Genomic DNA, 25,854 nt, shown 5'->3' with positions numbered 1-25,854 from the left:
AAATCCCTGCTGTACTGGAATATAACTTCCTATCCATCTCTAACTCTCTGTGCCTTGCCCCTCCCAAACATAGTCTTCACCATCATTAGGACTTCTAATCCCTCTAACCCTCAGTACTTTCTCAGGCCATTACTTCTGTTCTGACTTCACTTTCCTCCTAATTTCCCTTCCTAATTTCATCTCTAAAGTTGGGATCTACTAATCTACAAAGCCACACAACCTTTACTTTTCATTACCTTGACACGTTATCCTATTATTCACAATCCCTTGATAAATTCCAATCTTGGATTACTTTCGTTATCTACCTCCTCTCTTCCTATTCATTTGCTGATGACTGGAGGAAGACACACAACCTAACTGAATGGGTTGTCAACTGGACCGAACAAGCCTCTAACCTGAACAGAGCGGGCTAGAGACAGGAGAGTCAGGAATCAAACAGAAGTTTAATTTCCAAGTGAGGGAAATGGCTTATAAGCAAGAAGGCATATTAGACACATATGTCAGGACCCTGCCCCTAGTGGGAGGATCCGCTTTAGTGTGGCTAAACCCTGATACTCACATCAATGGCTACACAGTGGGCTGTATCCTGACAATGAGGGGTAACAGCAGCAATAGAGACAAGTTTGATTCATAGCAGGGCTTCATGACCAGAATTTGCCCAATTCTTGTCAAGCTCAGAGAACACCTGGTGCTGGTCAAAGAAATACAATAATTATGTGATTCTGCCAGAGGGTGAACACAAATGTTGTTATGCCAAGCTCAGCGCACACCTTGCTTGCTGGGCCTTAGCTCTGGAAAACAGGTGTCTACTAATAGTATCTTGACAGGGTACACTACCAATTTATGTTATGTGATGGGCCTTCACTGCAACAACGCCACCTTTTTACTTCTCTGTAAGTGATTTCTATCCCCACAGAAGCTGTTCCAAACATTTTCTTCTCTCCTCAAATCTCCTACAGCTCTCTCCCTTCACACCTAGTTGAAGATCTCCTTTCTTAACTAAGAAAAATGAGGTCATTTGCGGTATCATTTTCTCCCCTTTTCTTCATCTCAAAACTTGACATCACTTCACACTCTTTACTACTTTACTCCAGGTTCTAATAATGAAGTTGTTCTCCTCCTTGCCAAGGGCCATCCCTTTACAAATGTGCTTTTTCTCACTCCCTCCTGTCTTCTCCAGGAGACCAACCCTCAACTATACCCCTTTTTCCTCTAATCTTCAATCACTCTTTATCCTCTAGTTCTTTCCATGCTGCCTTCAAACATATCCATATCTTCCCCATGCTATTTATAAAAATTTATTTTTTTATTAGAAATTTATTCTTTCTCCCTCCAACGAAAGAAAAACACTCCCCTTGTAACAAACATTCATAGTTAAGCAAATTAATTTCCACCTTGCCCACATCTAAAAAAAAATGTGCGCGTCAATCTATACCCTGAGTCTAGAACCTTTCAGTCAAGAGTTGAGATGACTTTGGACCACCCGGAGGATCCTTGCAGGTCCACCACAGTTCCCAAGGAAATAGTTTTGAGATCCAATAACCCTTAAGAATCTAGCTCAAACATACCTGGGTTGCTGGTGAGAAAGGCAAATGGGCTATCACTGAAATCTGCAAGGCTGTCCACACGATGAGGAGGAGTCTCGAGCAGCTTCTGTCCTCCAACCAATTCAGGATAGGTCTGTACTATAAGGCATAGTGACAGCTGAGTAAGGACATCTTTAAGCACGGATGAGTTGAGGGTGTCTGCAGCTCTATTATTGATTTCAAGAATCTCATCTCCAGTTTTCAAGCCTGCCAATGCAAGATGGAAAATTTTAAATTTCAGGAAAAACATACAATTAGAGCACATCATCCATGAACTCTGGCTTTCAATGTCATGCCAGGTTACCCCATGCCACCACTAAGAAGTGATTGAAACCCAGATGGACGAGAACAAAGTCAATGACATTCCAATACAGAACGTATACTGATAAATGGCTATTTTCTCATGAATATTCTATCAAAATCAAACTTTACCATGTCCTGTGACCTTTACCATACACCTAAAATACTGGTGAACCATCATTTACTTGTCTTAAAATAGGTTTTATGTAGCTGTTTTTATTTCTTTTAAAATACTGATTTCATTACAATTTCCCTGGAAAAAGACTGCAAAGAAAATATGATTGTGAGGAGTAACAATTAATCAAAAAGCATTTATAAAGTATCTACTATGTACTGTACGTACCGTGCTAGGTGCTGGGGACACAACAATAAAAACTGCTCTCACAAAGCTTGTATTCTATCAGGGATTATTCAGATTGATTTGCTACAGTTATCTTCAAGGCACATGGGATATTTGTAGCACAGTTACTGAAATTAGTAAAGTATCTCTTTTGAACTCAATGACTTAAGCACTCGAACGTTCCTGGAGAATCTCCTTTTGCGCCACTTTAATACAGAAAGAAATACTGACTAATAGTTTTGTACCAATAACTAAATTGGTCATAATCAGATTTAACACTGGATATATTTTTATAGATCAGCAAAGATTGGGTAAACAGGTTGAGAAAATTCCCAAAGCATGTAGTCACAAGACCATAGTTTCCAGAAGCTACTATACAGTACTGCTCGTTTTTCTAGCCAGAAAAGCATGAGAAGACTGATTGTCTTATGGGAGTAATTAAGTCTTGTAAAATACATGCAACGTGATTTTTGGAAAAGAGAGTAGAGTGAAGGAGAGAGGAAGAGGGTGAGAAGGGAAGAAAAACAAACACAAAAAAGGGCAGGAAAATGTGCATTCAAATGGAAGGAGGTAGGGAAGACAGGAAATGAGAGATTTGATGCTGTATTTTTAAGTGGTAACACTTGGGAAAAAATCTGTTAAGAGAAACAGAGGAAAGAACCTAGAGAAGAATGGATTGCAAAATTAAACCATGATGATGCATCCAACCCCACCCTCTTCTCCGCACCCCCCACACCTATTCAGCTATTCAGGGAAGCTAATTCCAATGCAACATTACAAGAAATTTATACTCCTTGGATTTAGTGAATCATAAGCATTTGCAGGAACTCAGTCATTTTGCAAGTTGAATGTTGTGTAAGAAATACTCAACTGTCACCCTATGACCCAGAATTTTCACTAGTGAGACTGCCAGCAAGAAAAGACCCATGTGTATGCGTATGTATATTGACAGCAGCATTATTTGTAATAATAAAAACATGGAAAGAAAGTGTATGTCCAATGACAGTACATGAATGTAATGAAGTATTACTGCTCCTTAAAGAATGATGAATATGAAGATTTCATAGAAATATGAGACATGGATGAAGTAATAATAGACTGAAGAAAGTAAAATCAAATGGATTCTTTGGAGTCTTGAATTCAAGTTTCATCTCTGACACTATGTAAACTGCTCAAGTCACTTCATCTCTCAATATCCCAGGAAACTCACTGAGACTATAAATTAAAAGTGTCAATCTGCATTGGTAGAGGAAGGTCCTTTGAGTTTCCTCTATGAAACACCCAATGAAAATAAAACAGAACCACTGAAGAAAAAGTGTGATTTTCTGCAATGACTGTAGCCCAATCGACACAGACGGGCTTTCTCCCTTCTCACACTTCATACCTTGTTTCTGAAGATAGAATTGAGGTCTACCATGTAATATGTTGGGGGAAAATACTAATTATTTCAGAAAAATCAATTAAATCCTTTCCCCACACTTCTCAGGAAAGATTTATCCTGAGACAACAACAAGCAAGACCCAAACATGTTATGGTAAATACATTTAAAGTATAAAAAAAAGAAGGTATACTAAAACTTAACACTGCAAGTTTTGGAGGCAAGGGCTGGGAAGGAAAAAGTTTCTCATATTTACCTAAGAAAAAATGTATTAAGTTAAACCTTCTCAACTTATTATTGCCACCAAAAGTAATAAAAATAGATTGAGTTCAAGATGCTAGTTATTATTCTGAAAGGCTTCTATGTTTAGGAACATTGATGAAAATGGGTTATTTATGTTTCTATCACCTCTGAAGAGTGAATTTACCTGTCCCTCAAATTAAGGAAATTAGAAGCTTATAATAAGTTGAGTTTTACCTTGTAATGATCCCTTTAAAGAGATGGGAAAATTATTTTTTGTACCCAGTGCTTAGCATAGGACTCACTTAATAAATAATCTCTCTATCTAGTGGCTGTTACGTGGTACAAAGAGTAGAGTGCTGAGCCTGAGTTAGGAAGACCTGAGTTCATATCTAGCCTCAGACATTTACTATATAACCCTGGGCAAGTCACTTTAACCTTTGTTTGCCTCAATTTCATCAATTATAAAATGGGGATAATAACAGCACAATTTCCAGGGTTGTTATGAGAATCAAATGAGATATTTGTAAACTCCTTGGCACAGTGTTTGGCACACAGTAGGTGCTTAATAAAGGCTCCCTCCTTCTTCTCATTTCCCCCTTCCTCTTTCTTTCTTCCCTTCCCTCCTATCTAAAAATGACTGCCCTTCCACAAGACTCAAGGAGAGCGGATAGAGAGGTTGACTTAGGTCAACCTTCGTATGGTTGGTTTGAGGAAATTATAATTATATAACCCAGTGCTCACAATGCCAATAATGATTTTAGTAAAGAGTTTTGCGTTTGAGTTTGCAAAGTCTGAATATTCAGGATGAAAGAGTTAGATGCAGCACGGTGCAGTAAAAAGAACTCTGGCTCTTGATCCTGAAGACTTAGATTCCAATCCTCTCTGACACTCAGACCTACTAAGCGGTTTCTGGGTAAGTCACTAACACACCCTGAGCTTCAGGTTCCTCATATATGAAATGAGAAGGCTGGACTAAGACCTCTGAAATCCCCTCCAGTGGATCCCCTCTCTGATCTGGTCATGATGTTGGGTAGATACCACGTAGGGGATACACAAGAGCACATGGATAAGAATTGCACAGAATAAGAAAGCATGAACAGAATGTCACCTGCACCAGTGGAAGGAATGCCTTTATTGATTGGATCATAATAGATCCACTGAATTACTCAAGTATTCTAGACTCTATTGGCCAATAGTGATTTTGGACATTTCTAAATTGAAATAAATTTAGCAAGCATTTGTCTATTGTGTGTTAAGTCCAGTCCTGGGCACTGAGCATATAAATACAAAGAATTTATATTCACATTCTTTTGGGGACAGAGAGAAGGAAGGATATGACATTTACACAGATACAGTTTGAGGAGGATAAGCGCACTAAGAACAACAAGTTTAGGGTGAACTCCCAACCTCTCTGTCACCCTCCACTTCTTCCTCACATTCACTACATACATCCAATATATTTCTTTTTTCTTTTTTTTAATTTTTAGGCAATTGGGGTTAAGTGACTTGCCCAGGGTCACACAGCTAGGAAGTGTCAAGTGTTTGGTCTGAGGCCGAATTTGAACTCAGGTCCTCCTGACTTCAGGGATGGTGCTCTACCCACTGCGCCACCTAGCTGCCCCTCCAAATTATTTCTAAATCTTGTCATTTCTACCTTCTCATCATCTCTCTTCTCTCACACTCACCACCCTCACTCATGTCCTTATTACTTTTCACCTTGACTATACCAGGCATTCCACTTCAAGGGGGAAGGAAAGGTAAGGAGTGTTTATATCGTATCTGTTAAACACCAGGCACTGTATTAAGTGCTTTAAAAATATTATCTCATTTGATGCTTACAAGAACCTTGTGAGGTAGGTGCTAATATTAGCCCCATCTTACAGTTGAGGAAACTGAGGCAAACAAAGGTTAAGCGGCTTGTTCAGGGTCACATGGCTGAAGTGTCTGAGATCGAATTTGAATTTGGTTCTTCCTAACTCCAAGCCCAGAGCTCTACCCACTACACCACCTAGCAGCCTTAAATTCCTCCCCACTCTAGTACATTCTCCACTCAGTGACTTAAGTGATTTACCAAGCAGAGGGCTGCCCGAGTCATTCCCCCTCCTACAGCCCTTAATCAATAACTCCAGGGGCTCCCTATGATTTCTAGGATCAAATATTAAGTCCTCTGTTTGGCAGTGAAAGATCTTTACAACTTGACTACTTCTTACCTTTTCCAGTCTTCTTACATTTTATTCTTCTCCAAGCCTTCTACAATACAGTCATACTGTCTATTTGCTATTCCTCAAAAACAACACTCTATCTCCCAACTCCACACCCTTGCACTAGCTGTTCCCCATGCCTGGAATGCTCACTTCTGCCTTATCTTCCCTGGCTATCTTCAAGACTTAGTGCAAATGCCACCTGCCATGGATGTTTCCCTATTCTCCCCAGCTTCAAGTGTCTTTCCATCCAAGATTACCTTCCATCTATTTTGTATTTTTCTCCTATGTACCTAGATATTTATCGGCTGTCTTTCCTATTAGTTGTGAGTTCTTTAAGGCTAAGGAGTGTTTTTTAATTTCTTTCTATCCCCACTTCTTAGCATAGTGCCTGGGACATAGTAAGTGATTACTATTTATTAGTACTTTTTTCCTCTCACTAACTGACTATAGGAGGTGGTAGCTGAGGTAAGCCTGGAAAATCAGGATGAAACTGGACCAACAGGCTTTAAATGCCAAGTTGAGAAATTAATATTTCATCTTCCAGGTAGAGGGAACCACCCAAGATTTCCTGAGCAGGATAGTACATGGTCAAACATGCTTTAAAATTATTTTGGCAACTATATGGAACATAAATTGGAAACAAGAAAGACTAGAAGGGAGACTGATGAGAATACAATTTCTATAGTCCAGAGAGAGGTGATGAAGTCCTGAGCTGGTGTGGAGCCATCACAGATGGTACAAGAGAATGCCAAATTAAATGTTCCTGGCCATTCTACAAAGCTGCCAGCAGAAGTGCTTTGTGATCATACTTCAACACTGCACGTATCTGTATTTTTCATGGTGTGAGTACTTTTTCCATCCATATTTATTGCAAAGCTTTTCCAAGTCAATAGAGCACAGATTGACAGCTGGACGAGATCTTAAAGGTCTCCTAGTCCAACCTCTTCATTGTGTAAGATGAGGAAAACTGAGGCCCAAAGATGTTAAGTGATTTGCCTAAGGTCATATAGGTATTAAGTAATAGAGCTGAGATCGGAACACAGTACCTCTGACTCCAAATCCAGTGCTCTTTTCAACACACTCTATCAGTAGTAGATGGTCAAGAGTTGTAGCAGCTAAATAATTCATCTACCAGGGACCAAGTTTTATTATGCACAACTGACCCAAATGTTCAGAGAACTTGGTTCATAAAATTTCACCTTGGGATGAAATTGTACAATACCCTTAGTAAGAAGGTTAGGAGGGAATAAAATTCTTATTAATTTATTTATTTTTAGTTTTCAACATTCACTTCTACATGATTTTGAGTTCTAAATTTTCTCCCCATCTCGTCCCCCCCCAGGTGGCGTGCATTCTGAATACCCCTTCTCCTAATCTGCCCTCCCTCCTCTTATCCCCTTCCCCTTCTATTTTCCTGTAGGGCAGGATAGATTTCTATACCCCTTTGCCTGTACATCTTATTTCCCAGTTGCATGTGAAAACAATTTTTAACACCTATTTTTAAAACTTTGGGCTCCAAATTTTCTTCCTTCCTCCTTCCCCACCCACCCTCATTGAGAAGGCAAGCAACTTGATACAGGTTATGCATATGTAGTCATGTAAAACACTTCCTTAGTAGTCATGTCGTGAAAAACTAACTATATTTCCCTTTATCCTATCCTGCCCCCAATTTATTCTATTCTCTTTTGACCCTGTCCCTCCTTAGAAGGATTTGCTTCTGATTACCCCCTCCCCTCTATCATCCCCCTGCTCTCTTATTCCCTCCCTCCAATCTTCCTATAGGGTAAGATATATTTCCATACCCAATTGAGTGTGTATGTTATTCAGAAGGAATAAATTTCGAGACCTGCTTGCACAGGGGTGGGGAATCTGAAGGCTTGAGGCCACACAGGGCCTTCTAAGTTCTTGATGTGGCCTTTTAACTGAGTCCAAGTTTTACAAAACAAATCCTTTTATTAAGGGGATTTGTTCTGTGAAGTTTGCATTCTGTCAAAGGGCTGCACTTGAGGACCTAGAGGCCCACATGTGGCCCTAAGCCCCCAGGTTCCCCACCCCTGTATTTGCCCAATCAATTTTTATATTTGAATAGGAAGATGTAAAAGGCAGGACCGTATACACATCATATGGACAGACAGACAGACACATAAACTAATGTCTGGGAGAAAAGTCTTCTTTGGGGACATAAAGGAATCACCATGGAAATTACTATTTAGAGCTCCCAGAATTGCCCTACTGGTCTGACAAAGTTAAATTCTCAGGAGTCTTTTACATACTAGAGATACAAATGGTTTAAACTTACAAACCTGACTTCAGCAGCAGAGCAAGCATAGAGCAAGCAGCTTTAGATGTAAACTCTGACACCAAGACAATTCTGTTTGCTTTGGCCTACCTGAGTGGTCCTGGCTAAGTCATTTATTACTTAGCAGCTAGAAGTATGTATTCTCTAAACATGTCCAGTTAAGTGAGAGAATTGGAAAAGTTTGTATTGAGAGAGAATTCAGAGGGTTATGAGAAGACAGAAACAGAGCTCCTAGATTTAGATAGAACTGGAAAGAATCTTAAAGGTCACCAAGTTCAACATTCTCATTTCACACATAAAGAAACTGAGGCCTAGAGAGGTAAATAGTGCCCAAGTTCAAGTATTCAACCCACTAAACTACTCTCATTCACATCAAATGAACAAATGTTATTTATAACATGGAACCCTCAGGTATATCTTATCCTTACATCATCTATTATCATATAAAATAAAAATGAATAGTTTGAAAATCTGGCTTTTGCACTTACCTTTCTTTGATGCTAGACCTGTCTTTTTCACGTTATTCACATACAACCTTTGAACACCTTCTTCTTCCACAGAGGATATTGAAAAACCTGCAAATATATATACAGGGGCTCAGACCTAATTATTATCAATGCAAAAATATTTCAATAAGATATGAACAAGAAGGCTATGACAATACATTAAAGAGATTACATAGTATGAGTATGTTGGATTCATTCTGGGATTGCAGGGTTGGCCTCTCCAAGGTTATTTCTCTTGCAATATCATCACATTCTCCAGGAAGCTATCTGCACACAGTCCTCCACGTGAAAGGTTTTATCATCTGAAAAAGCTGATGGTGTCTACATATGCCCCTCACCTCCACGACATATAGATGGAAAAGCTGAAGCTACTAAGTGGTAAAAACAGGACACTGTTTTCTTTAAGAGACTATGTGGGATCTCCATATATTCATTATGGAGAGGGAGTAATGGTGGCACTACAATTTTTTATTCAACTATGACATATTTCAAACTACTAAGACTCCAGTAGAATGGGAAAAGAGGTAATGATGCTTAATTGCTCAGGTATATAACTAATTATGGCACAAGTGATCACATACTCAATATGTAGGTGTTTCTTTTTTGGAATAAGAAATCCAATCATTCTTGCATTTAAGTCAGAAAATTTGCTGTCATTTCCAACAGATATAAATAAAAGCACTTCTCCCTCTCCCTCTTAGCTTTTGCTCTTCTGAATTATCTAGAAATCAGATGCATAATTGGTTTGAAATAGGCCTTTAAGTTGTAAATAAGTGTTTGTTTGTGGAAGATTTGTTTTGGCTTGGAAACACAAGGAAAAAAAAACCCTTAAGAATAATTAGCTTACCATAATTATCACTGGATGTATCAGATTTCTCAATCTGGATATTCCGTGTAATTTTGGGGCATATTTCAATTTCTTGGTACAGCTAAAAAGCACAAATAAAACTTGAATTAAGACACATGCAATATTTTAGGTAAATTTTTGTCATTTGAATGGTCTTTTTTTTCCTGTATCACAGGGGCTTAAACTGTGACTCAGTAAATTTAATTCAAGTTAGGCAAACCTCTTTATGTGGGTTATAAAAAATTACCCATATCATCAGCCTATACCACTTTCCCCAGTCCCAATCTGTATCTAGCCATACCTATCTGTATACAATTAGCAGCACACAAAAACTTTCAGCAGTCAAAAACAAATTTTAATAGTAGGAAAAAGTTATTAAGGTTTAATTTTTAGAAGTGTGGTGATGAGGAACATAGCCATTTTTCATCACCTCTTTTACCTACCAGGAAAAAAAAGGCAGTGGTTATACTCTTAAGTACAGGAAAAGGAACATATTTTTGTAAGGTTTATTGCCCTGGCTACTGGAAATTATATGAAAAAGAATAATAATGTTAAGATTGTGCATCAACAGTTAAGGCAGAATTTGAGCATGTAAATAAAATGATAGGTGAAGCAAGAAAATTAGGTAAACAACATTAAAATGGATTTGAAGAGTCATAACTTAGGACTCTTAGATCATAACTCTATAGTAGCTAAAAGGCCAGCCATTATGTTGATTCATGAATTCACAGTGGATCTTATTGCTGTTTTACTTACAGGCAGAGATTCTGACTTCAAACCCATCAGATTAGCAAAGATGACAAAAAAAGAAAATGACAAACATTGAAGGGATTGTTGGAGAACTGGCACAATGGTGTACTGTTGGCAGACCTGTGAATGGGTACAACCACTGTGGAAAGAAATTTGGAATTACAAATAAAAAGTTAATTGACAATGTATGACCTTTGACCTAGCTATACTACTGCTAGGTCTACACTCAAAAGGAATCAAAGAAAAAGACCTATTTGTACAAAAATATTTAGAATAGTTCATTTTGTGGCGGCAAAAAAATGGGATGTCCATCAAATGGCGTATAGTTGAACAAACTGTGGTATATGAATGTAATGCAATGCTATTGTAGTGTAACAAATGAGGAAATATATTATTTCAAAGAGATAATGCCAAGACTATGCACTAATCAGAAGTGAACAAAACTAGAGCAATTTATACTATAAAATCAAAAATGTAAAAATGAAAAGCTTGCAGTTTTATAAACTGATAAAGGATGAAATGAGAAGATCCAGTAGAATAGTCATACAATAATGACAACTTCAAAAATTGTAAAAATTCTGCTCAACATGACCATCCACAGTTCCAAGGGACTGATAATGAAAAAAATAATCCACCTCCTAATAGGAAGGTGATAAATTCAGAGTACAAAATGAGACACATAGTTTCTGAACATGGCCAATGAGGCAATTTGTTTTAGTTGACTATGAATATTTGTTACAAGGAATTTATTTCTTTTTCCTTTTTCCCAAGGGAGTGGGGACAGGGGTGGTAAGGAGAGAGAAAAAACAGAGTTCATTTACAGGCCCTGATAAGAATACTTGACGTAAAATAAAATCAAAGAACCTCATATCAAATTTTTACTCTACTACTTATTTTGTACCTTGTAGTATCTGACTTATTTTGACCTGGGGCAAATCACTTCACCTTTCTGGGCCTCAGTTTCTCATCTATAAAATGAGAGCAGGATCTGATAATTTCTTAATTCCCATCCAACCTCAAATCCTCTGATCATATTTTTGTATCACACAGGCATTATTTATACTTCTCATCATGCATGTATGCACATACTTACATACATGCACAAATATTAGTTATTAACTTTGTTTATACAGCTTTTCAGTTTCATGTAACCTCTATTTTGTCTTTTGAAATTGGTTCTATAACTTCAGTGGTTAAGACTATATCTCCTATCTGTAGCTATGAAAGGTAAAAGACCTACTTCTACTTTTTTTCCAGAGTGTGACAATTAAACTAATATTAAAATTGATTAATTAGTATTAAAATTAATATTAACATTAAGGTCAGATATCCATTTTGAATTTGTAGCAGAATATGTGTAAGCTGTTGGTCTAAGCCTAATTTCTGCCAGACTTCTTTCCAGTTTTCGCAGCAGTTTATCATACTGGTATAATGAAGTTTGTTGTTGAATAATTTTCCAGTTTATGGAACACTTGGGTTACCAAGTTCCACCATTTCTCTTTTATTTAATAATATTCTCTTTTATTTAATATTTATTTAATATGTTCTCTATTTCTTACCCAGAGCAAAATGGTTTTTAATGATTAATGCTGTATAACATAGTTTGAGGTTTGGAAGAGATATTCCCCCTTCATTCCCACCCTTTACATTATTTCACTTGATATTTGAAATTTTGTATTTGTCCAAAGAATTTTGTTAATACTTTATTAAGTTTTGTAAATTACCTATTTGATAATCTGATTGGTACTACTGACATTTTAATTTTAGTAGCACAGCCCAATGATAAGCACTTTGGCTATTTAAATCTCTTATAAGATCTCTAATTGAATTATATACAAGTATCTGGTGTACTTTGGTATTTTGACCCACCCCTCCCTCCAGTATTTTACATGTTCTATAATTATTTGAATGATATTGCCATAAATCTTGTTGATTTTTGTGGTTGTACTTCTCAGCTTGCAATTTTGTTGATTTGCTAGGATTTTCTACATGAACCATTTTGTCATCAGAAAATAGAAATAGCTCTATCTTCTCTTTGTCTATTTTTATGCCCTCAATTTCTTTCTCTTGTCTTATTGATATTTCTAGAACTATATCAAAACAGTGGGAAGAACAGGCATCTTTGCCTTAGTCCTCCATTTCCTAGGAAAGCTTCTAGTGAATTACCATTTCTTGTGAAGGTTTTAGATATTTTTATGATGGCATAAGAAGGTTTCATTATGCCTATATTTTATCAGGTTTTTAGCATAAAGTGAGTGTTGGACTTTGTTAAAAGTATTTATTGAAAAAATTGTGTGGGGGCATCTAGGTGGCACAGTGGATAGAGCACCGGCCCTGGATTCAGGAGGACCTGAGTTCAAATCCGGCCTCAGACACATAACACTTATTAGCTGTGTGACCCTAGGCAAGTCACTTAACCCCACTGCCTAGCCAAACATATAAAAAAAAATTGTGTGGTTTGGAGTATTTCTTTTTTTTGAGCTGATTTAATTATGTTGATTGTTTTCCTGACATCTAATCACTGAATCTGAAGTATAAATCCAATGCCATAATGAATGATGATAGATTGCTGTACTCTGTTAGTACTTCCTTTACAGACTTGTTTTCTTTCCTTAGATTGGATTATTTAAGATCTCTATTTTGTTCAGTTTTTTAAAAAAATTATCTAATATTTCTAAAGGGAATTTATCCTCTATTTTGTGTTCTCAGTTTTGATAACATATTACTGTCCTCTGACAATTCTTTTTACTTTGGGCTTTGAGGTTTTTTGGGGTATTCACCGTAATCACTGATATTTTGATGATTTGAAATTTCTGTTCTCCTTTTAATTAAGATAGCTAAAGGTTTATCAATTCTCTTAGTGTTTTCAAAGAACCAGCTTTTATCATTTCTATAACTTTTCTGGTTTCCAGTTTATCTGTTTCTTCTCAAATTTTCACTAGCTCTTCTTTTGCAGTTATTTGGGGTAGATTTGCTCCTTTTAAAATTTTTAAATGTCTATTCAGTTCATTAATTCATTCCTTTTTTGTTTCAGTAAAATAGGATTTTGGGATACAATTTCCCCCTTGACAACTGCTTTAGCTGCATCCCAAACATTTTGATTTGCTTTTTCATCATCTGTTCTTTCACATATTTATTGTTTCTTTGATTTGTTCTTTTACCCACTAATTACTTGAGATTTCATTAAGTTTCCAATTTTGTATCTTTTATTTGTACTCCCTAATCTGATTACTATTTTGATTGTGTTATGAGCAAAAAAATGATAAGCTAACTATTTCTGCCTTTTTACATTTATTTGCAACATCTCTGTGACATACAGTAAATTTTTGCAAAACTGGTGCTGAAAAACATGCATATTTTGTCAATCCCTTTTAGATCTAGTTTCTCTAGCAATTTGTTCTATGTTGCATTTTTCCTTTTGTCTATGTTTCTTTCATATTTGTCCAAAATGAAGAAAGGGAAATAAAAGTCTCATGCTATTATTGTATTTTTATGTCTTCTTGTATGTCAGTTATTTTTTCCTTAAAAATCTGGCTGCTAAAGCATTTGGAATATAAAAGGCTGATAATGAGAATGATTTGTTGTCTGTCGTTTCAGCATATCTAGTTTACTTGTTTATTTCAATGTTGTGAATTTTTGTTTTACTTTTGTCTAATACCATGACTGCAACTCCAACTTTTCTGGATTACCTGATGCAGCACAGTAAATTTTGTTTCAGCCACTCATTTTTATTCTGTGCAATTAATTGCTTTTCAGGCATGTTTCTTAGAATCAGATTGTGGGATTTTGTTTCCTTATCAATTCTATCACAATCCTTCATTTTATTAAATTGTTTAATACATTCACAGTTAAAGTTGTGAGTTTGATTTATATATTCCTCTATGTGTTTCTAATACTAGGATTTTTTCTTCTCTTAAGAAACAGGATTTTGTTGTTTTTCCTCTTTAAATACAGTGTTTAATCTGCTTTAAGGTGATCCTATTACCATGGGCTCTCTTCCTCTCACCTTCCTACCTACCACCCCCCTCACCTGTAAAACTTTTCCCTAGCTTTAGAGTTTTACTTAACATTACTTTTTTTTCTTCTCCTTTCATCAGTTATTGAACTCTTAAACAGCATCTGGCACATACTAAGTGCTCAATAAATGCTTACTTCTTGTCTTCTTTCCTCAGTTTTTTTTTCTTTTTTGTATATTTTTGAAAAAGGATTATTTCCCTCATTCTCTTCAATATTTCTCTTCCTTTTCTGTCTGTTCTAAATTTTTATTCTTGGTCCTTATACTTATTTTCTTCTTTATTATCTGTGTTCTTCAAAGAATTAAAACTTTAAGGTATCTATTTTGAATATCCTTCTCTAAAGTTCCTATGTTATTGCAGCAAAATCTTACACCTTTCATCTTTTTCTGCTGTGCCTCACTCTTAGAAGTATCAACTCTTGTGGGAAACAGAGAAGACAGAATTATTTTCTCATGGTAGAAATATTTCTGTATAGCCAAAAATACAGTTCCCTACTTCGCTTTGCCTTCTTCATAAGAATTTTTCTCCATTTACCATGAAATCTCCTCTCTCAGTCCATTTTCTCCCACTCTTCTGGATGTCAAGCGCCCCCAAGAAGTCCAGTTCCCTTCTGAAGTATAACGCTATCCTGGGAATGCACAAGTTTGTTTTTTTTTCCAGAGTTTGGAAGTACCAAATCCTTGTGGTTTGCAAACATTTCCTTATCTCTAATTAGAAAATATCTCTCCCCAGCACTCGCTGGGAAGTATTTTTCAGTAGAACCCCCTCACACCATTGAATTGAGACTTTCACCTGTCTTTCTCACTATTTCAATTCCTCCCCATGCTACCATACCCATTCTCTCCTATTCCCTCTTCTACCTGAGAGACTTATGGGAGTTATTTTTCCCCTTACAATTATAATTGATTTGATCAGGGGATATTATACATTCTCCTCTCTCCTTTAAATATGCCCTCTCATTATATAGCTCAATCCTATAAAATAAAAAATCCAAAAATACCGTAGAGGCAGGGTTTTGTGAATTTTAGTCCATGATGTTTCAGTCTGGCTCTTCAATTATCACTTCTATTTGTTATTTACATCTTCACTCATCTCTTTGTGTAACTTTGGGAAGAAATCTCTTAATGACACTACTGTTACATTATTATTTTTGTTGTTTTTTAACTCATTTTTTTCCCTTTCTAGCTTTCCCACACTTCCCCCCCCCTTAGGGAGTTTGTTTTATTATTTGTGCCTTTCTTGGTTGCTGCATCTATTTACCTTTCTTGTGCTTCTATCATTTGGGGCATTGCAAATAATTTGTTGACTTTTTTTTGGTAGGAATGTTTCAAATACCTCTCTTTTATTGAATATCACGATTTTTGATTGACAATTAGGCTCAGTTTTACAGAGTATTTAATTTAAATTATATTTAAGCTCCTTGAAAATGTATTATTCCATTCCCTTCTACACTTACTGGTGGGTGCACAATGATAATTTCTTTTTTGAATTTCCTTTCCTTTACATTTGAAGGTCTTTCTTCAGTCACTTGCAAAATTTCATCACTATAATTATTAAATTTCAATGGTTGTTTTGGATTTTGCAGCATAGGGTTTTAAAAGACTTATGAACTCTTTAAACTGGCCCTTTGTTTTCTGTGTTCAAAAGTTCTGGGAAGTATTCTTATATTATTTTTTGCATTATGGTATTCATATTTTTTGACCTGTCACACTCATCTGGTAGACCTATGATTCTTAAATTGTTGCTACACATCATATCTTCGACATCAATACATTTTGCTTGTATAGAGATATTTTCTTTTAACGTTATAGCTTCTCTTTTTCTCTACTGTTCTTCAGTTTGTATTCCCAATTTGCTGTTCTCTTTTGTTTCTAGGGAGAAACTCACCACTGTGGATTCAAGTTTTTCTTTTCTGACAATTATTTCTGCTGTGAAGCCATAAATTCTGCTTTCATAATTCTTATTTCTCTCTTGAACCATTTGGGGACATCCTGCTGTGATGCAATGATCTGTTGGGAATCCAAGGAGTCCTCTGCCTCATCAGGAGTTGCTTCATTTTCCTTTGTCCTGCAATATTTATCCAGACATGTTTGAACTAGTTTAGATGTCTTGGAGGCTATCTTCCCTTCTGCTATTGATATATTTCCTGTTGATGTATCTGCTTGTGTCCAAGGTTTTTAACTGATTTTTCTTCCTCTTGAGATTTTTGGTAATTTTAGTCTTTCTTCCTTACATTCTCTTATTGTTAATTTTCTCACTGTTTCCCCTTTGCAGAACTGAAAGCTGGCATTTCAACAAAGAAGAGCTAATATGACACTAATGGCAATACCAATCACCACACACACTTCAGGGTCCTGACTAAGGAACATTTTTTGTTTTTTAGAACCACATCACTCCCAAACCACAAAATTTGAGGATTCCTCCAAAAATTACCAGTTCATATATGTCCTCTTCTGGCTTTGGAACAAAATACTGCATCTTGTTGTCTATTAGGAACTTGAGACGAAGGTAATGGAGTGCATAATCTAGTTGATGTGCCTAAAACAAATTTAAAAAAATCCTTTAGAATGAATCAATAGATTACTACAGTAAAGTGTCTATTGGTTAAAAGGTAATAAGAAATCAGAAGATGGTGGCATTTGGAGGAAAAATTATTATTTCCATGAAAGAGCTTGAAAAAAACCCTTAACTTTCAGGGCAGCTAGGTAGTGCAGTGAATACACCAGCCCTGGAGTCAGAGGACCTGAGTTCAAATCTAGTCTCAGAACAGACACTTGACACTTACTAGCTGTCTAGCTGTGTGACCCTCAGCAAGTCACTTAACCCCATTGTCTAGCAAAAAAAAAAAAGCTCTAGCTTTCAAAACTGAAGTAAGGTCATGAGTTGCTTCAGGAACATTGGATTGCTTCCTCATAATGTCTCCCTGCTGGGTTGCTGTGTGTGCCCACTCTGCACTGTGTGTGCCCACTCTTCACTGTGTGCATTGCTGGGAGAGTGTAACACAGGTTTATGGGTGTACTATTGTATTCTGATTATCCTTGCTCGTCTCTTATTGAGTAAATGTTGTAAACATTTTGTCACTTGCTTTTTTTTTTGCCTTATCATTAAGTAAATGATTTATGTTAAGAATTAATGTTGACAAGATGGTTGCTTTTGTGTAAGTGGGGAAAATGGCAGTGTTTGGTCAGAAATTATAGTGATATATTATAGAAGTATATACCCAACCCCTTCAAATCTGTGTTACCCCTAGAACTCTGAGAGAAAGAGTGTGAATCATAGCCATGTGGCTATGTGTATAGCCAATTTCCCTTCTTGGGGAAAACCTCCTAGAACTTATGAGAGCAAGTCAAGGAGAATGAATCAGCCCTGAAAGAGAGAAATAGAGTACTGGTGCCACATTAGATGCCACAGCATTCAGGGATACCCAGCATGCTAAGGCTACGAGAATCATTCTTAATAGCACAAAGTGTACATGAGATGAAGATCTTGAAATATTTTCTATATTAGCTTTGACTGGTTTCCCCATGGCAAATGGATGAAAAATGATATGTGTCAGAGGGGGAAAAATGTATAAGACACAAAAGGAACTGATTATTAAATGTTACAGAAAAGAAATCCATTCAGAAAGTGAATTAAGAATCACAGTAAAAAATTTTTAAAAAACCAATTTTTATTTAAATTCTTCCTCCTAAAAGGAAAAACACAACATTAAATGTATTAATTATATAATCATTAATATATATATATATATATATATATAATAATCATTAATAATAAACATTGAATGATTTGCCATTATCACTTTGTCTCAAAATAAAATCAGCTCTCACAGATTGCCATGAAAAGCTTTCCAAACCAGCAGCCATCATTAGAGATACCCTGGCACTGAACCTACTAATAATTACCCTAAACAGATGCCTTTATTTAGATCTTCAATTTCTTTAAATATGTATAAGTTTTTTATAACTCAAAAGGTGACAGTATATACTAAAGTGATTTATTTCTATTTTTTCTACCATTAGGGAAGGTGCTGAATATATGGCAGAAATTTAAGTGTCAATTTCAGTCCCTAGGAAGGATTTAACACTAAAGTTGACATCATACTACTTTTGCTCAATAATCAATGACTATTGGAAAATCTTGGCCAAAAATGACAATAAGTACTGTTAATATTCCAAGATTCATCTAAATCGGCAGAAGTTTCACTCTTACTACTGAACTTTAATGAAAACTAATGCCTGACAGTTAGCTAGGAGGAAGTGCATGTTGCATGTTTGCAAATGCAGATAAGAAAGCAATATTCACAAGTGAGCAAAATACCTCAGAATGTTAATATGTGTGAAAGAACCTCTAATATTTGTCATTCCCCCTTTTCAGGTAACATTTACCAATCTGATAAGTGTAAGGTAAAAACTGAGAATTGCTTTAATTTTCATTTCTCTAATTATTAATAATTTGGACAAATATTTTATTTGGCTGTTGAACACTTGGATTTCATCCTTTGAGAACTTTCTGTTCACATCTTCTGACTGTATCAATTGGGGAATAGCTCTTAGTTCTATAAATTTGAACCAACTCTGTACGTGTGTGTGTGTGTGTGGTGTGTGTGTTTGTGTGTGTGAAATTTTTGAATATATGGAAGACATTTCTCAGGGAAACTTGCTGTAAAGATTTTTTCTACAATCAACTGAGCTGTTTCCTTTTTAATTTTAATGCTGTTGGTTTTATTTGTAAAAACCTTTTTGATTTTGTGTAATCAAAATTATTCATTTTATCTTCTATTATGATCTTTATCCCTTGTTTGGTCACAAACTCTTCCTCTATCCACAGATTCTAAAGGTACTTACTATCTTTCTTGCTCCTCTAATTTGTTTATAATATGTGACTTTTCATCTCTAAGTCACATTCCTTTGGAGTTAATCCTAGTAGGTGGTGTAGCTATTGGTCTAAGTCTAATTTCTGTCAGGATGCCTTCTAGTTTTCCTAGAACTTTGTGTTAAATAGTATGGTAGTTGGCATCTTTTGAGTTTTTCAAATCCTAGGCTACTGTGTTCATTTATTTTGTACACTGTATATTTAATTTTGTTCCACTGATTGACCTCTCTTTTTTAACTACTGCTAAATCATTTTGTTGATTTTTGCTTTGCAGTGTAGTTTGAGATTTGTTATTGCTAGCCCCTTATTCCACCCTTTTTTCATGATTTCCAACAAGATTCTTGACCTTTTGTATCTCCAGATGAAATTTTTTTCTAGCTCACTTAAGTATTCTTTGGTAGCTTGATTGTTATAGCACTGAATGAGCAAATTAATTTAGGAAGCATTATCTTTTTTTTAATAAATATAGGCCAACCCCTAGCAATTAACATTCCTTCAATTATTTAAGTTTGTCTTTATTTCCATGCTGATAATGTATCTAGATTTATTTTATATCTTGCAATTTTTCTGAAATTATTGTCTCAACTAACTTTTAGTTGACTCTGGGGTTCTCAAAATAAACTATCATATCATTTGCAAAAATCAATAACTTCTTTTGTCTATGCTTATTCCTTCAATTTCTTTTTCTTGTCTTATTGCTAGAACCACTATTTCTAGCACAGTATCAAATAGCAGTGTTGATGATGGTGATAATTTTTTCTTTACTCTTGATCTTGCTGAAAAAGACAATACTTTTCCCCCATCCTATATAATACTGGCTCTTAGTTTAAATAAGAAACGTCCATTTATTTCCATGTTTTTCTGATTTTTTTTCTTTAAACAAAAGTGGGCTTTGTATTTTTTTTCCTGCATCTACTGATGTAATTATGTGATTTTTGTTTTTCTTGCTATTATTATGATCTAGTATATATTTTTTTCTTAATATTGAATATATTTCTGGTATAAATCCAACCTAGTCATAGTATGTAATTTACTTTTTGATGTGATACTATATTCTGCATGCTATTTCATTTAAAATTTTTACATCATCTAACTTTGTTTATAGTTGTTTTCCCTCTCTATTTTGATTCACTTTAATTTAGGTAATAATCCTAGTTGTATCATAGAAGGAACTGGTACATGCATCCTAGAAAGTAATTCTGAACTATTTCCAAAAAGTTATATACTATGCATAATCTTTGACCCAGTGATACCTCTACTAGTCCTAGAGCTGAAAGAGACCAAAGAAAAGGATTCACATACAAAAAAATATTGTAGTAGCTCTTTTTGTAGTGGCAGAGAACTGAAAACTAAGGGAACATCTAACAATTGGAGAATGGCTGAAAAAATTATGTAATAGGAATGGAACAGACTGCTATTGTACACTAAGAAAGGTCAGCTTGGAGGAAACCTGAGAAGACTTGTATGAAATATTACAGTGAAGTAAGCTGAATCAGATTTATACAATCAACTTATACAATAATAACAACATTATAAAGGCTCTAATCAATGCAATGAATACTATGATTCCAGAGGACTGACAATGATCTCTGCTACCTAATTCCTTTCAGAGAGGTGACAGATAACATGATGCAGAATCAAACAAATAGTTCTGGACATGGACAATGTGGAAATTCGTTTTGCTTGACTATGCATGTTTATTATAAGTTTTCTTTTTCTTGTTTATTATTTCAAATGGGGGGTGAGGAGAGAAAAAAATGTCTGCTTGCTTAAAAACGTCATTATGATCTTTAAAGGAGCACAGAAATCCTTAACAGACTTATTCTGGTTAAATAATTAGGTAAGAACTCTTGAAAGTGAAGGACCCAAGCTTTGTTAGAAAACAATGATATAACTTAGTACCTAATGGGGAGAGGAAGGTATAAGAATTTCTTCTTTTGTTCTTAAATATTCCCTTATCATACATCACTTGAGTGATTATCTGTATTTTTCTAATTCCCTGTCCTACTTATTTAAATAACTCTCAGCTTCTTCTTTCAAGATCAGCCCTTGCAACACATCTGCAAGAGCAAAATATAATTTGAAAATATACCAGAAATTCCTGACTGTGTGGTTACAGAAAGTGGAAACATGCTAAAATGAGAAAAATATACTTTGGTATTCATAGCATCACAGTGATAAGACAGCTTTAAAATGCCATCCTGTCTATGCCATTGTCTCTGGAAAACAAAACATGGAAACTATTCCAGAAGAATGGCTATTTTAAGATTCTCTAGAAAAACCAGTCTTGTGTCCTTCTCATAGGCAGAAAGTTCTCCTTCGTTCCAAAACAAATTTCACTTGTCTTTTTTTTTGTGTGAAAACAAAGCACAAAGAAGCTGAGAGTGATCACTTACTTTGTGGAAACCCAAAATCTCAGAGTAGAAAGATATCATTATAGATAATCTGGCCCAAAATGAAATTAAGTTTTCCTGGTTAGCAATGAGGTTGTACGCTTCTGACTTTCACAGAACTATAGTAGGACTTAAGAATTATATACCACCATCACAGGAAAATATCACCTTTCAAATTCTCCCACCTCCACCGAAAAAAAACCCACACATATATTTTCTAATTAAACAATATGTCTACTTTTATACTAAAGAGATCCTCCAGAGTACATGATGAAAAGATTTAAATTCCATTCTAAAATAAGAGGCTGGATATGCTTAATTCTCGGAAAGGCCCCAAAGAAATCTGAGATCCCATGTTCTAACACGTCTTCTACAGAAACTATCTGTATCTTATTCTATCCTACCCAGGAAAATAACCATATTACCATTTCATACCTTGCAAATTAACTCCAGTATGTCTCTGGCTGTATCCCCTGGATGGACAACTATCAAAGCAGGCTGATCATTTGGCAGGCAGAACCAAGAGGGTGTGAAATACTCATGGACCCAAATGTCACAGTCAGGATTGTGCTGGTGCACGCTAGATAACACCACTTCCTTTTCCCTCTGAATAAAGAGAAATAATATTATCAGAATAGCAACAGCTGATCACTTGGTTTCCTGATACTACTCAGGTATCATTCTTCCCTTAGGGAAATCAACCCTTCTCTCATTGGTTAAGCTGAAGTGGTTTATTTTACTGCCAGCCATAGAATTTATTTACCATCATATTATTTGGCCATTGTGCAACAAATTCATCTTCTTTTTTTTTATTTGAACAAATTCATTTTCAATCTAAGGTACTAATATTCTATGAATAGGAAAACAGTGATATGACTTCTCTATTTCAAAGGCACAGAAAAATTAGGTACAAAGTGGCAGTGACAGAGAAACTAGAATTACAAAGAAATCACCTCAGGAGAGCTAGGATTGATACACAAGTGCTCATGCCTTAAATCTGCTTTTTTCTTATTTAAATACAACTTTTCTTTGTCAAAATCTCTATACAACATGAGCATGGCAACTAAACTAAAACATTAAGATAAAATGGTAAGAAAAAAGTCAATAAGGAAAGTAATATTTTGGCTGCCATTCTTTTTTTCTTTTTAGTGAGGCAATCGGGGTTAAGTGACTTACCCAGGGTCACACAGCTATTAAGTGTTAAGTGCCTGAGGCTGGATTTGAACTTAGGTCCTCCTGACTCCAAGGCCAGAGCTCTATACACTGTACCACCTAGCTGCCTCAATTATTCTAAAGAAAATGCCAATTCAGAAGTCCCTAGGTTCACATCAGAAACTACTTTATCTCACCACTTGTCTTGTGTGGGTGATATTTATTTTATCTTTTTATTTAAAGCCCTTGGTATAAAACATCTGTTGTCTGGCTCCCCAAAGTCACTTCTACATACTACGTGGGTACAGAGGGTCTCTACCTGTGCTCCACCAACATAAAAGATACATCAGACTAAGTAAAAGACTTAGAATTTTTCTTCTACTGAATAAAATCACATCACTAATGTGAACAATCCATTTTTGGTTTCCAACATCCACCCAAGTTTATTAGTGTCACAAGAAAACAGTTCATTTTGTGTAGGTTGGTGTACTTATGGTACTTCTTTTACAAAAACAAAACATGTTTATTTTTACCTTGCCATCTGGAACAGTGTCATCATATATTCCCTCCAAAGATTTCTTTATGGTGTCATCTCCTTCTCCAAACACCTGCACATATAAAACCATCATTTAAAAAATCGGAAGAAAATTATAGCACAAATGGTTTTGAGAAAATGGTCAAGTGTAGTAGAACACATTATGTAAGATTATGACATGTGGATTTTTTTTGGCATGTGAGAGAATAACTTCCTTACATTTGCTAGTCCCTAAAATAGGAAAATTAATTTCTAGAACACAATCTAGAAAAATGATTATTTGTATCTCTTCCCTCCATCCCATCTTGGTATTGGATGAACCACTTGCTTTAAATCTGGTCAATTCATTTGAATTTAACCTGTAATGAATGTCTGCTCCCACCCAATCACGTTGAGCAATCTTTTTTTTTAAGGCAGTTGGGGTTAAGTGACTTGCCCAGGGTCATACAGATAGTAAGTGTCAAGTGTTTGATCTGGGGCCGGATTTGAACTCAGGTCCTTCTGACTTCAGGGCCAGTGCTCTATCTACTGCACCACCTAGCTGCCCCTGGTGGGCAATTTTTCTAAAGGGATTGCCCTATGCTATGTACTGCAAATGCAAAGAAAAACATGACTTTTGATTTGCTGAGAAAATACTGACTATGATGCTGTTTACCTCCATAAGGTAGATGGATTGTTGAGGGAACACTTGAGGAGAAGGACCTTAAGAAATGTGGTCATGAAAGGCCAGCATAAACTGCTGAATGGCTACTAGGACTTCTGGAGCTACAGCCACATGGGTGATGTCAGCCCTTCATCAGATTCCTTGACTTTCAATGTTTGCAACTTTTGAGAATGCTGAGATTACACTCCCCTTGGTGAGATCAATTCTTCTCTCACTGGCTAAGCTGAGGCAGTTTATTTTTACTACCAATGCAGAATTTATTTACCATCACATATTTCAATCTACATAACTTCCTGACTTCTGTTTACTATTTTGCTTGGATAAATAGGTTCACTGACTGTCTGTGATTCAAAATGGTTTTCTGTGTACACAATTTAGTGGAAGGGAATGAAACTGGTGATATGAAACTATTATACTTTTCTTGAGAGTGATCAAGGAAATCAGTATGCATCCTGGGTCTGTCAAAGTATTGTATCCCTAGACTTATGGATAGCTGAGTTTGAATCTGGCCTCAGAGATGTCCTAGCTGTATAACCCTGGGCAAATCACTTAACCTCTTCTTTCATCACTTTCTCCATCTGAAAAATGGGGATAATAATGATAGCACCGACCTCCCAGGGTTGTTATGAGGATCAAAAGAAATAATAATTGAGAGCTTAGGACAGTGCCTGGTACATAGTAGGTGCTCTATAAATGTTAGCTGCTATCCTTATCATTACTATGTGTCTTGGAGACAGGAGAGTGAAGGATTATCTGCTGCCTTGGTACTCCTCTTGCTCCTCTCAAAGGCAGAAACTGAAGTCTCTGTTAGAGAGAAGTGGGCCAGGTCCCAGATCAGAGATCTTTCCATGTTGCATTCAAGTGAGACATCGTTATATATTTGGACCATAAACAAACATTTGTCTTACAAAAGAATAAATCACTTGGGCAGCTCTGCTTCCTGAATTTGCTTCTACATCCTTATAATTGATTCCTTTCAGTTCAAATTTTTCTTTTTTTTTCATTTTACGTATCTTTTTATAATTTGCCTTTCCTGGAATCTTTAAAATGGTGTGCGTCTGTCTGTACATCTGTGTGTGTAAATGTGCTGTAGTTTATTATTGGTTTCATATATTTTATTTTAATGGAAAATCCTTTGCATTTTTAAACCATGGGGTCATTCAGAATGAGTAAATTAACTTCTTATTTGTACTTCAACCTTCTGGGATTTTCTTTGTGTTTTACTTAGCTATTTATTGGGACAATCCCATAATGGTAGTAGATGCCTTAATTTTTTTTTAAAAACCTACAAGGACAGCTTTACAGCCATGCTGCTTCCTACATTTTACGTGAAAGTATGTGGGAGGGAAAAAGCTAACACTGAAATGGTGCTTCAGCCAAAATCTAGATATTTTGCCATCTTGGGGATGTTAACTAAAATATTTCCAGATGGAGCATCATTTTGATAGTAGGTCCCATTCCCGCTCTCCTTCCCCTGTTGAAATTCCCTGCCAATGGCCCCCTCTCATTTTCCCCTCCCAGCTAAGTGCTGATCTACCCCTTTCACATGGATGATGAGCAAGGTACCAGTTACAATTCTTCTGGTAAGATGGAGGACCACCATGCCTTACCATCTGCCCCATCCCCTACAACATCCTTCTGATGAAGGATACTGTCACCCCACCTGTTGATCCTAAAGAACCACCAGGACTTCACATATTTCCTGTAGCCAAACACTTCCACTGTGTGTTGTGTCCCCTCATTACAGTGTGAGCTCCTCAAGAGTA

General features: G+C 35.9%; 1 protein-coding gene across 1 annotated transcript in view; it reads right to left on the bottom strand.

Moving 5' to 3' along the window:
- TIAM1 (TIAM Rac1 associated GEF 1) overlaps nt 1-25,854 on the bottom strand; it is a 243,823-nt gene that overhangs the window by 55,117 nt on the left and 162,852 nt on the right. The window contains 6 exon segments of the mRNA XM_078146537.1: nt 1,569-1,793; nt 8,839-8,925; nt 9,704-9,785; nt 16,903-17,007; nt 22,173-22,343; nt 23,423-23,497. Coding sequence (XP_078002663.1) covers nt 1,569-1,793; nt 8,839-8,925; nt 9,704-9,785; nt 16,903-17,007; nt 22,173-22,343; nt 23,423-23,497 — 745 coding nt within the window.

Source organism: Phascolarctos cinereus, unplaced genomic scaffold, assembly GCF_003287225.1.
Source record: "Phascolarctos cinereus isolate Bilbo 61053 unplaced genomic scaffold, phaCin_HiC Scaffold_726;HRSCAF=1367, whole genome shotgun sequence".
Lineage (NCBI taxonomy): Eukaryota > Metazoa > Chordata > Mammalia > Diprotodontia > Phascolarctidae > Phascolarctos > Phascolarctos cinereus.
Note: the sequence above shows the minus strand (reverse complement) of the source record. Positions and strands in the feature narration are given on the sequence as shown.